This window comes from Moschus berezovskii, chromosome 2, assembly GCF_049115385.1.
Source record: "Moschus berezovskii isolate FMDL1 chromosome 2, NW_MosBer_1.0, whole genome shotgun sequence".
NCBI lineage: Eukaryota > Metazoa > Chordata > Mammalia > Artiodactyla > Moschidae > Moschus > Moschus berezovskii.
The window spans coordinates 81,847,482-81,863,790 of NC_142461.1; the positions used below are offsets into that span (position 1 = coordinate 81,847,482).

A 16,309-nucleotide genomic window follows, 5' to 3' on the forward strand; every position below is an offset into this window, starting at 1 on the left:
GTCATGTATGGATGTGAGAGTTAGACTGTGAAGAAAGCTGATCGCCGAAGAATTGATGCTTTTGAACTGTGGTGCTGGAGAAGACTCTTGAGAGTCCCTTGGACTGCAAGGATATCCAACCAGTCCATTCTAAAGGAGATCAATCCTGGGTGTACATTGGAAGGACTGATGCTAAAGCTGAAACTCCAATACTTTGGCCACCTCATGCAATGAGTTGGCTCACTGGAAAAGAGTCTGATGCTAGGAGGGATTGGGGGTGGGAGGAGACGGGGACAACCGAGAATGAGATGGCTGGATGGCATCACCGACTCGATGGACATGAGTTTGAGTGAACTCCGGGAGTTGGTGATGGACAGGGAGGCCTGGTGTGCTGTGATTCATGGGGTCGCAAAGAGTCGGACACGACTGAGTGACTGAACTGAACTGAACTGAACTGAGGAGAGTAATTTTCACAAATCAGGTTGCATACAGAATGACCTGTTCATCTTTTAAAATTGCGTATACCTGAGCCACTATTATATTTCAGTTGGTGAAATAGGGCATAATAGAGTTCCCCAGGTGTAGTGGATTAAATTGTACAACTCAAAAAGATTTGTCCAATTTTTAAACCCTAGTACCTGTGATTGTGACCTTATTTTGAAAGTGTCTTTGTAGATGTAATTAAGTTAAGGATCTTGAGATGAGATTATCCTGGACTGAACAATGAACAAATCATAGAAGAAATCAAAAGAGAAATCAAAATATGCATAGAAATGAATGAAAATGAAAACACAACAACCCAAAACCTCTGGGACACTGTAAAAGCAGTGCTAAGGGGGAAGTTCATAGCAATACAGGCACACCTCAAGAAACAAGAAAAAAGTCAACTAAATAACCTACTCTACATCTAAAGCAACTAGAAAAGGAAGAAATGAAGAACCCCAGGGTCAGCAGAAGGAAAGAAATTGTAAAAATTAGGGCAGTAAAGTCACTCAGTCGTGTCCGACTCTTTGCGACCCCGTGGACGGTAGCCTACCAGGCTTCTCCGTCTATGGGATTCTCCAGGCAAGAATACTGGAGTGGGTTACCATTTCCTTCTCCAGGGTATCTTCCCTACCCAGGGATCGAACCCGGGTCTCCTGCATTGGAGGCAGACGCTTTTAACCTCTGAGCCACCAGGGAAGCCCAAAAATTAGGGCAGAGATAAATGCAAAAGAAACAAAAGAGACTATAGCAAAAATCAACAAAGCCAAAAGCTGGTTCTTTGAGAAGGTAAATAAAATTGACAAACCACTAGCCAGACTTATCAAGAAACAAAGGGAGAAGAACCAAATCAATAAAATTAGAAATGAAAATGGAGAGATCACAACTGACAACACAGAAATACAAAGGATTATTAGAGAATACTATCAGGAATTATATGGCAATAAAATGAATAACCTGGAAGAAATGGACAAATTCCTAGAAAAATACAACTTTCCAAAACTGAACCAGGAAGAAATAGAAAATCTGAACAGACCCATCACAAGCACGGAAATTGAAACTGTAATCAAAAATCTCCCAGCAAACAAAAGCCCAGGTCCAGACAGCTTCACAGCTGAATTCTACCAAAAATTTAGAGAAGAGCTAACACCTATTCTACTCAAACTCTTCCAGAAAATTGCTGAGGAAGGGAAACTTCCAAACTCATTCTATGAGGCCACCATCACCCTAATCCCAAAACCTGGTAAAGACCCCACAAAAAAAGAAAACTACAGGCCAATATCACTGATGAACATAGATGCAAAAATCCTTAACAAAACTCTAGCAATCAGAATCCAACAGCATATTAAGAAGATCATACATCATGACCAAGTGGGCTTTATCCCAGGAATGCAAGGATTCTTCAATATCCGCAAATCAGTCAACGTAATACACCACATTAACAAACTGAAAAATAAAAATCATATGACTATCTCAATAGATGCAGAGAAAGCCTTCGACAAAATTCAACATCCATTTATGATAAAAACCCTCCAGAAAGTGGGAATAGAAGGGACATACCTCAACATAATAAAAGCTATATATGACAAACTCACAGCAAACATTATCCTCAATGGTGAAAAACTGAAAGCATTTCCCCTAAAGTTAGGAACAAGACAAGGGTGCCCACTCTCACCACTACTATTCAACATAGTTCTGGAAGTTTTGGCTACAGCAATCAGAGCAGAAAAAGACATAAAAGGAATACAAATTGGAAAAGAAGAAGTAAAACTTTCACTGTTTGCTGATGACATGATCCTCTATACAGAAAACCCTAGAGACTCTACCAGAAAACTACTAGAGCTAATCAATGATTACAGTAATGTTGCAGGATATAAAATCAACACACAGAAATCCCTTGCATTCCTATACACTAATAATGAGAAAATAGAAAGAGAAATTAAGGAAACTATTCCATTCACTGTTGCAACAAAAAGAATTAAATACTTAGGAATATATCTACCTAAGGAAACAAAAGACTTGTACATAGAAAACTATAAAACACTACTGAAAGCAATCAAAGAGGACACTAATAGATGGAGAAATATACCATGTTCATGGATTGGAAGAATAAATATTGTAAAAATGAGTATACTACCCAAAGTAATTTATATATTCAGTGCAATCCCTATCAAGCTACCAACGATATTTTTCACAGAATTAGAACAAATAATCTCACAATTTGTATGGAAATACAAAAAACCTCGAATAGCCAAAGCAATCTTGAGGAAGAAAAATGGAACTGGGGGAATTAACCTGCCGGACTTCAGGCTCTACTACAAAGCCACAGTCATCAAGACAGTATGGTACTGGCATAAAGACAGAAATATAGATAAATGGAACAAAATAGAAAGCCCAGAGATAAATCCACGCACCTATGGACACCTCATCTTTGACAAAGGAGGCAAGAATATAAAATGGAGAAAAGACAGTCTCTTTAACAAGTGGTGCTGGGAAAACTGGTCAGCCACTTGTAAAAGAATGAAACTAGAACACTTCCTAACACCATACACCAAAATAAACTCAAAATGGATTAGAGAGCTAAATGTAAGACCAGAAACTATAAAACTCCTAGAGGAGAACGTAGGCAAAACACTCTCCGACATAAATCACAGCAGGATCCTCCATGACCCACCTCCCAGAATATTGGAAATAAAAGCAAAAATAAACAAATGGGACCTAATTAAAATCAAAAGCTTCTTCACAGCAAAGGAAACTATAAGTAAGGTGCAAAGACAGCCTTCAGAATGGGAGAAAATAATAGCAAATGAAGCAACTGATAAAGGATTAATCTCCAAAATATACAAGCAGCTCCTGCAGCTCAATTCCAGAAAAATAAATGACCCAATCAAAAAATGGGCCAAAGAACTAAGAAGACATTTCTCCAAAGAAGACATAAAGATGGCTAACAAACACATGAAAAGATGCTCAACATCCCTCATAATCAGAGAGATGCAAATCAAAACCACAACGAGATACCATTTCACACCAGTCAGAATGGCTGCTATCCAAAAGTCTACATGCAATAAATGCTGGAGAGGATGTGGAGAGAAAGGAACCCTCTTACACTGTTGGTGGGAATGCAAACTAGTACAGCCACTATGGAGAACAGTGTGGAGATTCCTCAAAAAACTGGAAATAGAACTGCCATATGATCCAGCAATCGTACTCCTGTGCATACACACCGAGGAAACCAGAATTGAAAGAGACACGTGTACTCTAATGTTCATTGCAGCACTGTTTATAATAGCCAGGACATGGAAGCAACCTAGATGTCCATCTGCAGACGAATGGATAAGAAAGCTTTGGTACATATACACAATGGAGTATTATTCAGCCATTAAAAAGAATACATTTGAATCAGTTCTAATGAGGTGGATGAAACTGGAGCCTATTATACAGAGTGAAGTAAGCCAGAAAGAAAAACACCAATACAGTATACTAACACATATATATGGAATTTAGAAAGATGCAAATGATAACCCTGTATATGAGACAGCAAAAGAGACACAGATGTATAGAACAGTCTTTGGGACTCTATGGGAGAGGGTGAGGGTGGGATGATTTGGGAGAATGGCATTGAAACACGTATGTTGTCATATGTGAAACGAATCACTAGTTCAGGGTCAATGCATGTTATAGGATGCTCGGGGCTGGCATGCGGGGATGACCCAGAGGGATGATAAAGGGAGGAGGGAGGTGGGAGGGGGGTTCAGGAGGGGGAACTTATGTAAACCCTGGGCAAATTCATATCAATGTATGGCAAAACCAACCAATATAATATTGTAAAATAATTTGCCTCCAATAAAAAATAAATTAATTACATAAAAAAAAAAAAAGAGTGAGCAATGACTGGTGTCCTTGTAGGAGAAAGAGATACAGAGAAGAATCTATGTGAAGACAAGACAATAGATTAGAGTTATGCTGCCACAGTCAAAAAGAGTCAGGAGCCCACAGAAACTGGAAGAGGCAAGAAAGCATTCCCTTTAGAAGAGGCTCTGCTCACATCTTCTGTTTGACCACTTCCAATTTACCTTGATTCATGGACCTAACATTCCAGGTTCCTATGCAATATTGCTCTTTATACCATCGGACTTTACTTCCATCACCAGTCATATCCAAACTGGTCATTGTTTACGCTTTGGCTCTGTTTCTTCATTCTTTCCAGAGTTATTACTTCTCCAGTAGCATATTGGGCACCTACCGACCTGGGGAGTTCATCCTTCAGTGTCCTATCTTTTTGCCTTTTCATACTGTTCATGGGGTTCTCAAGGCAAGAATATTGAAATAGTTTGCCATTCCCTTCTCCAGTGGACACATTTTGTCAGAACTCTCCACCATGACCTGTCTGTCTTGGGTGGCCCAAATGGCATTGGCTCATAGTTTTATTGAGTTAGACAAGGCTGTGTTCCATGTGATCAGTTTGATTAATTTTCTGTGATTGTGGTTTTCATTCTGTCTGCCCTCTGATGGAACAGGATAAGGATTAGAGGCTTATGGAAGCTTCCTGTTGGGAGAGATTGACTGGATGGAACTGGGTCTTGTTTTAATGGGTGGGATGATGCTCAGCAAATTTTTAATCCAATTTTCTATTGATGGGTGGGGCTGTGTTCCCTCCCTGTTGTTTGACCTGAGACCAAACTATGGTAGTGGTAATGAAGATAATGGCAACCTCCTTCAAAAGGTCTTGTGCAATGTGGTGTTCAGTGCGCCTAACCCTGCAGCAGGCCACTGTTGACCCATGCTTCCGCCGGAGACTCCTGGACACTCACAGGGAAGTTTGTTAAAGTGCTGCACTCAATATGCCAGCAAATTTGGAAAACTCAGCAGTGGCCACAGGACTGGAAAAGGTCAATTTTCATTCCAATCCCAAAGAAAGGCAAGGCTAAAGAATGTTCAAGTAGTAGTAGTAGTAGTGAAAGTCACTCAGTTGTGTCCAACTCTTGTGACCCCATGGACTGTAGCCCGCAAGGTTCCTCTGTCCGTGGGATTCTTTGCACATCTCACAGGCAAGCAAAATAATGCTCAAAATTCTCAAAATCAGGCTTCAATAGTATGTGAACTGAAAACTTCCAGATGTTCAAGCTGGATTTAGAAAAGGTAAAGGAACCAGAGATCAAATTGCCAACATCCAATGGATCATTGAAAAAGCAAACCAAAAATTGTTAAACTAAATTTTAAAATAAACAACTATGCTCTTTTTGACTATTAATTGTCCAAGGGGCAGAAATGCAAGTTTGTGTGAAATATTCTATTTAATCATGAAATACCCTTATATTTAATGCTACAATGTGGAGATGGGAATGACATTTGTTTGGATAATTGCTCCCATCATAAATTAGTTTTGCATATATAAACAGTCATTAAGTGTATGCTAAATAAAATCAAATATGAAAGTTGATTCCCTTAAGTCAGTAGTTCCTAAAGTGTGGTCACTGGAATAACAGCATGACCTACAGGATCAGAGGCTCTGGGAATGGGTTCTAGCCTTCTAATTTTGAATGAACCCTACAGAGATTTTGATTTATGCTCAAGATTGAAAACAGGTGCCTTAATAGTACTAGAATCTGAATGATTATTCATTACCCTGGGATGAGGCATGGGCAGATAATTTTTAAGCTCCTCAGGTGACTCATCATTTGACAGCTAAAGTTGAAAACCAGTGCTAAGTCATGTCTTTAAAATGAGATTGACCATTTAGCTCCTTGACAAACTTCTGAGACAAGTTTGACAATTTTAACATTTCCTCTCATTTGCAGCATCAAATTACAGATTCTCCTTTCTATAGAGGGAATCTACTAAAACATTTAAAATATTATTTACATATTAAGAGAAAAATCCTCAAGGGCCTTCCTAACTATGTAAGTGTGTGCCCACATATAATATGAACCCCAAATAAGCAATTAACTTGCAAAGGCAAATCCATGTAAAATTAATTAGGTTTGTAAAGAGGTGATAGTGAATCTCACTGAAAATTTGACACACCCCGCCCCTATAGTCCCTTCAGCTCGTACTTACTACCGGAAACATTTTTAGTCACAGATTTCTCATGTTTTTAAATTCTAATTTTAATATTATTTTCAATGTAAAACAATCATTATTAAACATAACAGAGGTGGTTTATGGAAATGAGGTGTGAAAAGAAAAATGATCACAGAATCTCCTGCTGCTGCTGCTAAGTCGCTTCAGTCGTGACCGACTCTCTGCGACCCTGTAGACGGCAGCCCACCAGGCTCCCCCGTCCCTGGGATTCTCCAGGCAAGAACACTGGAAGTGGGTTGCCATTTCCTTCTCCACTGTGTGAAAGTGAAAAGTGAGAGTGAAGTCGCTCAGTCGTGTCCGACTCTTAGCGACCCCATGGACAGCAGCCTACCAGGCTCCTCCATCCATGGGATTTTCCAGGCAAGAGTACTGGAGTGGGGTGCCATCGCCTTCTCCACAGAATCTCCTAGTTAGATTAAATTTAAAGGAACTTGGCTAACACCATCAGGAGAAGTGAAATACGATCAGTCCAAATTTTTAATAATGCTTAATAATACTGGAAGTTAGCTGAAACTATGTTTATTTCTGGATTATTGCCAAGTAGAGTGACTGTTTTTTTTACTGCAACAAATTAAACAATTTACATCTTTTTTTTTTTTTTGTCATTTTGTATTCAGTGCAGAGATAATTTCTGTTATGAGAGAAATTTAGGCCATTCTCCCTGAACTTTAAAAGTTTATGGAGAGCTTTTCTACTGATGTAGATTTTGAGTTAAAATGACAACCTGAGAGATAAAAGTATGCTGCTATAGAGAGGAACATGTTTGTAGAGAAACATGTTTCTTATGCTATAAAAGGGAAATGGTACTGAGACCAGCCCATATGGTTTACTGATATTCTCTAAAATGTCATATTTCGGAACTATGTTATTTGACAAATAAACTTCACATTGTCTATATATCCAGTGGTGTGCTGGAGGCATCTTGTACCAGCCTACAGAGACAATTCTTAAATTTTCAAGGATTTTTGAGTCAGTTGTTAAGCACACAGGCATTGTTTTAAAACACGAAAAATCATATAAATTTCAGTTCAGTTCAGTTCAGTTCAGTCGCTCAGTCGTGTCCGACTCTCCGCAACCCCATGAATTACAGCACGCCAGGCCTCCCTGTCCATCACCAACTCCCGGAGTTCACTCAAACTCATGTCCACAGAGTCGGTGATGCCATCCAGCCATCTCATTCTCCGTCGTCCCCTTCTCCTCCCGCCCCCAACCTTTCCCAGCATCAGAGTCTTTTCCAGTGAGTCAACTCGTCGCATGAGGTGGCCAAAGTATTGCAGTTTCAGCTTTAGCATCAAAGTAATGTTGAAAACAAGGGTAATTAGTACTCACAGTTTATAATTTTCTAGGTATTTTGCTTTTGAAGTTATTTACGTTGATTGTGTCTGTATGATGGAAATACTGCATATTGTTATGTACATGTTCTCATCCACATTCAGAGAGTCATGTTGGCAAATTGATATTGGCCACAGTGGGAGTATTTATATCACAAAAATAAGCAAACACAGGATTGGGGCTCTTCTCCACTAAGATATGTTGATTTACCAACACATGAATGAATAAAACTCACTACAGGTGTTTGTGGATTTAAATCAGATATTTATGGATATGTATAATGGCATTAACTTCCCTAGTAGCTCAGTCTGTAAAGAATCTGCCTGCAATTTAGGAGACCTAGGTTCGATTCCAGGTTGGGAAGATCCCTGGAGAAGGAAATGATAATCCATTCCAGTATACTTGCCTGGAGAATCGCACAGACAGAGGAGTCTGGCAGGCTATAGTCCATGGGGTTGCAAAAGTCAGACACGACTGAGTGACTAAACCACCATAATGACACTATCTGCCCCCTATCCTTGGCTTCCAAACCAAGTTCACCCAAATGGTTGAGTTTTAGATTCAAGCATACTTGGATTCATGGTCTGGTCCTGTTATTTATTAGTGTTGTTATCTCACACATGTTATTCATGACTTTAAATTTTGATTCTCTTAACTGTAAAATGTGGAGAGCAATATACTTCTAGTAGATTTGTCGTAAAGATTCATTAAGAAAATACACATCCGGACTCCTGACACTTTTTGTCCACTCACCTCATGAAAAGTTTGTTAGTTTGCTGGCATGATTATTTTAATAATCATTGAAATTTTAGGGATTCTTCTCTTTTGATTCTAATTACTAAAATAAAGAAAAAATATTACACTAGATCCATTACTAAAAATAAGTCAGCTCAAAGTCCCTATCAAAATTCTCTAAAGAGATCATCACAAATTTCCTAGTCTGTTTTTCATGGCATTTCTTATCTGACTTGGGATTCTAACTCCAGACTTTCTCTGTATTTAATGTTTTCACATTGCTCATTATCTTTTTGGGATACTCTGGATGGAGATGCCAAGAGCAGAAAAGCACTTAAGTTTTTCTAAAAAATAGAGCCCTCTAGAAGCAGAGTCAGCCACATGATTAGTCTGGACATTGCAAAGAAGAGAAAATACACTGCTCAATCCCCTTAACTGGTCAGCCCTCAGAAATTCTACATGTAAAATGTACAATTATATAATTCTCTATTGCTTTTTTTTTTTTTAGCGTCTCCACTGTCTTCTGTGGAATGTCAATTGCCAATGATTAATACTTACTTTATCTAGATATTTTTGAGAGGTTATAAACTCAAATGTTATAGGGACTTAGTGTGGTATAAAAAAATTAAAAAGAAAATTTTTAGGTAAACAAAGAGTGCACATGCTAAACAGAACCATTTGAATTGAGGAGTTAGAAAAATGTCTCCTTACTTCTCTACTGGTAGAAATACTATAACATGGAGTCAAAATATTAAAAATACATACCCAGCTGTATTCTATTTTAATAAATGTGCTACACATATCTAATTTATGCTGTCCCATAGTAATTTAAATTATCCAAAGCCATGACTGAAATAAAGTGGAAGACTTAGAAAATCTGGTTCATTTCCTTCTTGTGTTTTAGTACACAGATGATAATATGGCCTACTGATATATGAGTACAAATGGGTGTAATTAAAATTGCAACTTTATGTAATAATAGGAATTTTGCCTTTAAAAAAATGCTTTCAACTAATAAAAATTTTATCCTTCAGAATGATACAACTCTTTAGAAATTAAACAGTTTATCAACTATGTATTCTCAGCCTATATAGTGTATTGCTGCAAGAGTGCAACACATGCATACAAATAAGAAGCATGTCCCCCTCAGTTACTCCACATGTCACTGAACAAGCTATTCTGTTTGAAAAATTTAATCATTATAGACATAAGATTAATAATGAACATTTGAGAATGTCCTGCTCGCCTTATAATTATCACTTCCTACTAAAATCTGCAATGTGTGGATCCATTTATTTTAGCCAATGATATGGCTAGTGCCTCGTGAATGGGATACATTCTGCAGTTATCATTAAAGTACACACTCAGGCCCAAAAGGCAGTAATAAAAAGTAACATCTTCTGCCTTGTCGACTTGTATTTGTAAAGAAATAAACAGCCTTTTAAAAGAGATGATAGTGATAGAATCTTTTGTTTGACACAGTCTTGAATAACAGCTTGAAAGCTCACAACTTACCACAAGATGCTATTTCATCTGTTTGGTCCCCACAGTCATCTTCCCGGTCACACAGCCATGCTCTGGGAATGCAGCGCCCGTTTCCACAAGAAAACTGGTCCATGTGGCATGTCCTGGCTAAGGTGATCAATTAATGCACAGAGGATAAATTTAGAGACCTTTTGAATAATATCAAGGATGAAATAAATCATGTAATAACTCTTTTACACATAAGATATTACATTGCTCTGTTAGATAAAATATTTTTAAATTAAATCTTTATTAAAATTTTGGTAATGTCAGCTTGTCAGCCTTTTCTAAAGTTCACATGCTCTGCCCTTCAATTAAATGAAAGATAAGTGACAAGATATTCTGTAATCCTCACACATGTTCATAAATGAAGCTGTGAATTCATTATTTTACAATTTTTGTCTCACATATGCTGATGAATATATGACTGAATTAAATTTCCTCCAGTTTTTAATTAACAAAAAATTATTTTGCAAAGCCTTGGACAATAAACCAAGAAACACTGTAATGAAGGAGGCAGGATTTGGAGATATCAGGGTAACGGGTTTCTAATTATGGGGTCAGAATTGTCTTTGTACTCTAATATTTTCAATTCATTTATTTTTTATTTACAAATGAGTTAAAGTATGGATCAAGAATGCAGAAAATATTTTCTAAAAATATATATTTAGCCTTAAAATGGATTTTTAAAACTCACTTTTAAGTGCAGTGATACAAAAATTTATCACTTTTCAATCAAAGCATATTAATGAACTTTGCTTTGAGCTCTCTTAAGGCTTTCAAGGAACACACACAGGAAACCTTGCTTTCTTTGCTAGCCAAGAGCAGTGGTTTAAAATTATTCAGTAAAGGGGTTATGTTCCATAAGGCATTTGATTGCCTTTTTCTATTATAATCAGATTATAATTGAAAGCATGAGAGCCTAGATAGCTTCCTAATTCTTCTTCCAGGCCTTAGTTTGTCATATATTTATTTTTAAATGTTTGATTTTGTTTTCCCTTTTGTCACTCTGAACTACAAATCTGTTTTCCTATGTTATCAGTATACCAGCACTCCTCTTAATTAGACAACAGGAATGAGTGGGGAAATTAGGAAGGAGACATTCAGACCTATTAATATTTGTGTTAGATCAAGATTTGACAGTTGAGGAACAATTAGAGTCCGAGTTCCTGTGGCTATGACCTGAGAACATTGCTTGGTTTATAGACATTCCCTTATTTCCTGGGCTTGAGAAACAGACAGGAGTGTTCCTATTTCATCAGAACACACCATGAACTTTAATACTAATGGCTTGTATAAAATAGTGTGGTTCAAAGTCATCCAAACACACTAAAATGGGTTTACATAATTCAGAGTTTCAGAAGTCACTTAAAATAGTTTCTGGAAAGTCATATACTAGTAATTTTCTTTAAGAAAACTGCACTTGCTCTGTAAAGATGTATATCCATTATTGGTGAATATTGAGAAGATTACTTGAGAAAAAACAAATGAAACATTCTGATTTGATTTCTTAGATTGGATATAGTGTTTCTGTTCTCAGTATCTTTAATTAGAAAGACCAAGAAAAGTGTAGCACTGTATTTGGCTTTGATTATGTGGATAAGGGTGCTGAATCTAAACTACGTTATGCCATATATGATTTTTCCTTTTTTACAAGTTAACTGTTTTAGATTAATAGACTTTAAATAGCCCAACAAATAAGTATGATTCTGAAGTTTTCAATGTTGAAAGTTTAAGGTAAGATTTAATATTCCTACATTACTTTATTTTGTTAACCTTATGGATTTTCTACAAAATTACTCTAACATTTAGAGTAAATCAACAATGTTCCTAGCGTCAACTACAAATTGGCACTTGCCATCTACCTCTACAAGGATTAATTCATATGCTGCTGCAGCTGCTGACCTTCACCACCCCACGAGAGGAGTTCAGGGTAGAGATCAGAAACAGGGCACTCTGTACTCAGGGGAAAACTGGCATAATAGGTATTCAGATAGTTAGAAATTTTCAGGAGCTAATTTTATAAATCCAACTCTTGTATCTCCTCATATCTAGAAAACCACTAAAATCCTTCGTGGTGATGACTGCTTCTCTTGACTAGCAAAAGCTTCATGAAACTAGTAGAAACATTTTGGAAAAAATATGTGCTTGGTTACATGTACTCTCCCTTCACCAAAATCACCTATACACTGATCTTTCCCCTTTGCCTCTTTGGAGCAGTTTCTCAGAGATATCTGAAGTGCTGTCTCCCACGATGCAGTCCTCATTTTGCCCCAAATAGACCTTAAGTTGCAACTCTCACATTGTGCTTTTTTTTTTAAGTTAACACTAGGCAATTTTAATAAAACCACATTTTCAATAGCCTAAAGAAGTGTGAAGATGTTGGCATTAGTTAATTTGGTGGGAAGAGGAAGGCACAGAGCTGTGAGACAGATTATGAGCTTTTTCTCTTACATGTCTCTGTATCATTTCATTGATCACAGTAAATACTTTTTACCTTTTGAGTTATAAGAGAAACTGAATAACACAGTTTTATTTTCCACTCTTCCTCCTGATTTTTTTCCCTCCCTCTTTCTTTCCTCCCCTTCTTCCTCCCTCCCTGCCTTCCTCTTTTCTTTTGTTCTCTCTACATTTCTTTTTCTAAATCTCTTCTTTTCTCCCTCATTTATGACACATTTATTCCTTCCACCTTTCTGGTTTTCTTGCTTTGAAGAAAAAAAAGATATTATCACATATTTTCATCTCCATTAAATCTTCTAATTGACCCACAATGAGATTATAATCTCCAATACAATGTTTTTCCATTTGATTCTCTTGTGTCACTCTCATAGTCATTCATGTTTAATTCTAACCATTTTTTCTCCAGTTCTCTTCTTTCACCAGTATTGCTCTAATGATTAGAGGAGAATGAGAAAGGATTCCTAGATACCTATCTCACATCACGTAGGACACATCTCACATTGTGATGGGAATTTGTGTATCACCTGATTAACCAGGAAACTTGAACAACTGTTATGACTCTTTATTTCAAAGAATAATTACTGGCTTATGATAAAAGAAGACTATGCCCTGAAAATATATGAATTCATTGTCTTTTCTAATCATGGAGAAAATAATCTGCTTAGTCTACCAGGCAAATTTAACAGACTTTTAGATAAGAAAAATGCTTCATTCCATAAATCTACAAGTACTGTCTATATGATATAATCAGATTGACTAAATTATCACCTTTTAATCACTAGATTTGTATCAGGAAGATTTGACTTTCTCAGTTCTTGTCTCTATCAATTCTAAATTAGTTTGGAGGTGAGATTAGCAAAGCAGCCCCAGAGGACTCTAATTTTGTAGCAAATTCTGCTCTAATGAAGAGGAAATTTACACCTCCTCAGTGGAACTGTTTATTTAGCAGTGAATCAGAAATTCACTGTCAAAATGTGAATATTTTCTACCCATCACTAAGGATGCTTCCCCTGCAGTCATGTAGCAGTAAGAAATCCCACAGTGCCTAGGAACAACAAGGAGGTGGGGAACAGAGCTTGATAAGTTGTTCCTAAACTTCACCTGCACTGTATCAAAGCAGTGCTTCCCTGGTGGCTCAGAGGTTAAAGCATCTGCCTCTAATGTGGGAGACCTGGGTTCAATCCCTGGGTCGGGAAGATCCCCTGGAGAAGGAAACGGTAACCCACTCCAGTATTCTTGCCTGGAGAATCCCATGGACGGAGAAGCCTGGTAGGCTACAGTCCATGGGGTCGCAAAGAGTCGGACACGACCGAACGAACGAAACTTCACCTGCACTGTATCAAAGCATTCTATTTAAACAAAATCTATGTCATATGTAAATATACTCTTCAATTTATCTTGTAAAAAAAAAATCTGATTTTTAAAAATATATCAGGTTTCCTTAATGCAATCCTATTGGTCTAGTTTGAATTTAGTTAAAATTTGTGGGGGATATGACAACAAATATTATGTAATTGAACCAGAGCTCTATGCTGTGGGAAAAAGCTGGTCAGACACTGCCTAGGCTTGAAGCCAAGGATCATCATGGTTGCTATAGGGAAACCTTTTTTTTTTTAAATCTAACTACTTCTTCTCTTTGGTATCTAGGTCTCCCTCAAAAGTACACAAAACTATGTTTTGTCGTTGTTGATGAAAAACAATTCCCAAACCCTGCTTATCAGCTCTGTTCTGCCCCTTTGCGTACCTCTTTTCCCTTCCAGGCTCTTTCTCTGACTGCCCCCTACCCTGTAAGGACTTCACCCTCCACAATCTATGCTCCCCAATCACTTATTTATTTTTTTCAGTTAAATATTTCCATCACATAGAAAAGTATAGGAAATATCGTTAACATCTATTTGTCTTCTTACAGAACTATCAAATCTTAATTTTTTCTACATTTGCTAGAGATTTTAATTTAAATAAAAGTATTATACTTACATTTGAAATCCCCTATGTAATCTTTCCCAATCACATTTTATATTTCATATGAATGGCACTGAATTGCTTATTGTTACAAGATTTTGAGTTAACACTGCTTTTTGAAATTCCTGTTGACATTTGAGTTCTAGTTTTTCATTTTAATTGTGAATACCACATGGTCCTATCAGATTATATTTTCTAATTAAACGATTTAAACTGTTATGTAGACATTTTTCTAATTTATTTATTTATTTTTGGTGAGGCTTAGCTTAGACATCCCCTCCTCTAGTAGGCCTTCCAGGAGAGCCAAAGATTAATTAGTAGCTCTTTTTGCACTCCCTTTTGAGGATCAACTTAGTTCTATGGGAATGAACTGTTTGAATGTCTTTCTTGTATCTTATCTCATAACTTCTTAAAGAAATTACCATGTATTTTTCCTCATTCTATCTCCAATGCTGTGATATTTATTGAATTGGTAGATCCACTGAGGAGAAATCCCAAAGAAAAATAATATAAAATTGGTTTGTTATAGGAAAGAATTTTCATTTAGATATACAGTAATCACACTGCTGAAGGCTACAGGATAGTGGATTCAATTACAAAATAATCCCCATATGAGTAATATTTTATCTAGGATACATATCCATGTATACATCTATATCTAGAAATGTAGAGAAACAACCAGGAAAATCACTTAATGAATTTGCCATATTTTTCCAAGATAGTGAGCTGCATGACCTATTCATTTTGGTAAAACAAAATGGAAATACATAGTAACATGACAGCATAGTTTTCAAAGCTAAAAGCCATATTTATTTTTCTCTTTGTATTTTTTTTTCAATTTAGAAAGACATAAGGTGACCATAATAGCTATCATAAATATGACAAGACCTAGTAGTGAGTAGCAGACTTCAGCTGCTATCACTTAAAGTAGCACTCGAGATGCAAGCAAGTGGCATTCTATTTTCTACTGAGCTGAGGCCTGGAGTGTCTTAAATGTCTTACTAATTAGGATTAATTTTTTTATTTGCTCTTACACATAACATTTTCACTTTTTCTATGTAAGTAGCTGATCAATCCCAAATCCTTCTTTAAAAATCATATAGAAACAGGCACATTTTCAAAAATCAAATAGAAATGAAGAAGACATGGTATTATGAATGGAGACAGCAGTGCCTGTTAATTTAAGGTGAAAGTAGTTCTATCTGTTTAGGATATAATACTACATAGTCTCTGAGTTAAATCTTAATCTAAAAGAAGAATAATTGCACTAATTTAGAAAGATGCTTCATTGTAAATTGCAGTCATATTCTAAGAGGGACCTTTGAAACATTAAATTGACCATGTCTGAATTCTAGCTAATCCTCAAGATAACATAGTTTGGTAAAAAGAGCAATGGTCCTGGCGACAGATAAAGTGAGTTTTCCTAAATCCTTACCAATTATATGAGTTAAGGTAAATCTCTTCTTTCACCTCATCTATGAAAAGAATGAACTTGAAGGTAGGAGCCTAGGCCCAACTGGTCTCTAAAGGTCCCTTTCTGTTAGATAGTCTTTGGCAAAGCACCCTTATGAAAGACACAAAATATCTTGAAAATAATCTGTTGCTCTAAAAGAGTAGACCGAGGTTTTAATAAAGGGATAGGAGAATGACTAGCCCGTGGATCCTCAGTAAATATATCACCATGGAGAGAAAAGAATATAAAATGGAGGCTAGGATTACGGAATGGTGACTATTTCATTCTTGTTGTTGTTAT

The 16,309-nt window shown here is 36.7% G+C and overlaps 1 protein-coding gene and 1 non-coding gene across 2 annotated transcripts in view; both read right to left on the bottom strand.

Annotated features, from left to right (window-relative positions):
- Positions 1–16,309, bottom strand: part of LRP1B (LDL receptor related protein 1B) — a 2,241,805-nt gene that overhangs the window by 893,712 nt on the left and 1,331,784 nt on the right. The window contains exon 18 of the mRNA XM_088842364.1: positions 10,126–10,242. Coding sequence (XP_088698490.1) covers positions 10,126–10,242 — 117 coding nt within the window. The remainder of the gene's footprint in view (positions 1–10,125; positions 10,243–16,309) is intronic.
- Positions 1,089–1,161, bottom strand: TRNAW-CCA (transfer RNA tryptophan (anticodon CCA)). Its single transcript has one exon. It is a non-coding gene; the product is annotated as a tRNA-Trp (tRNA).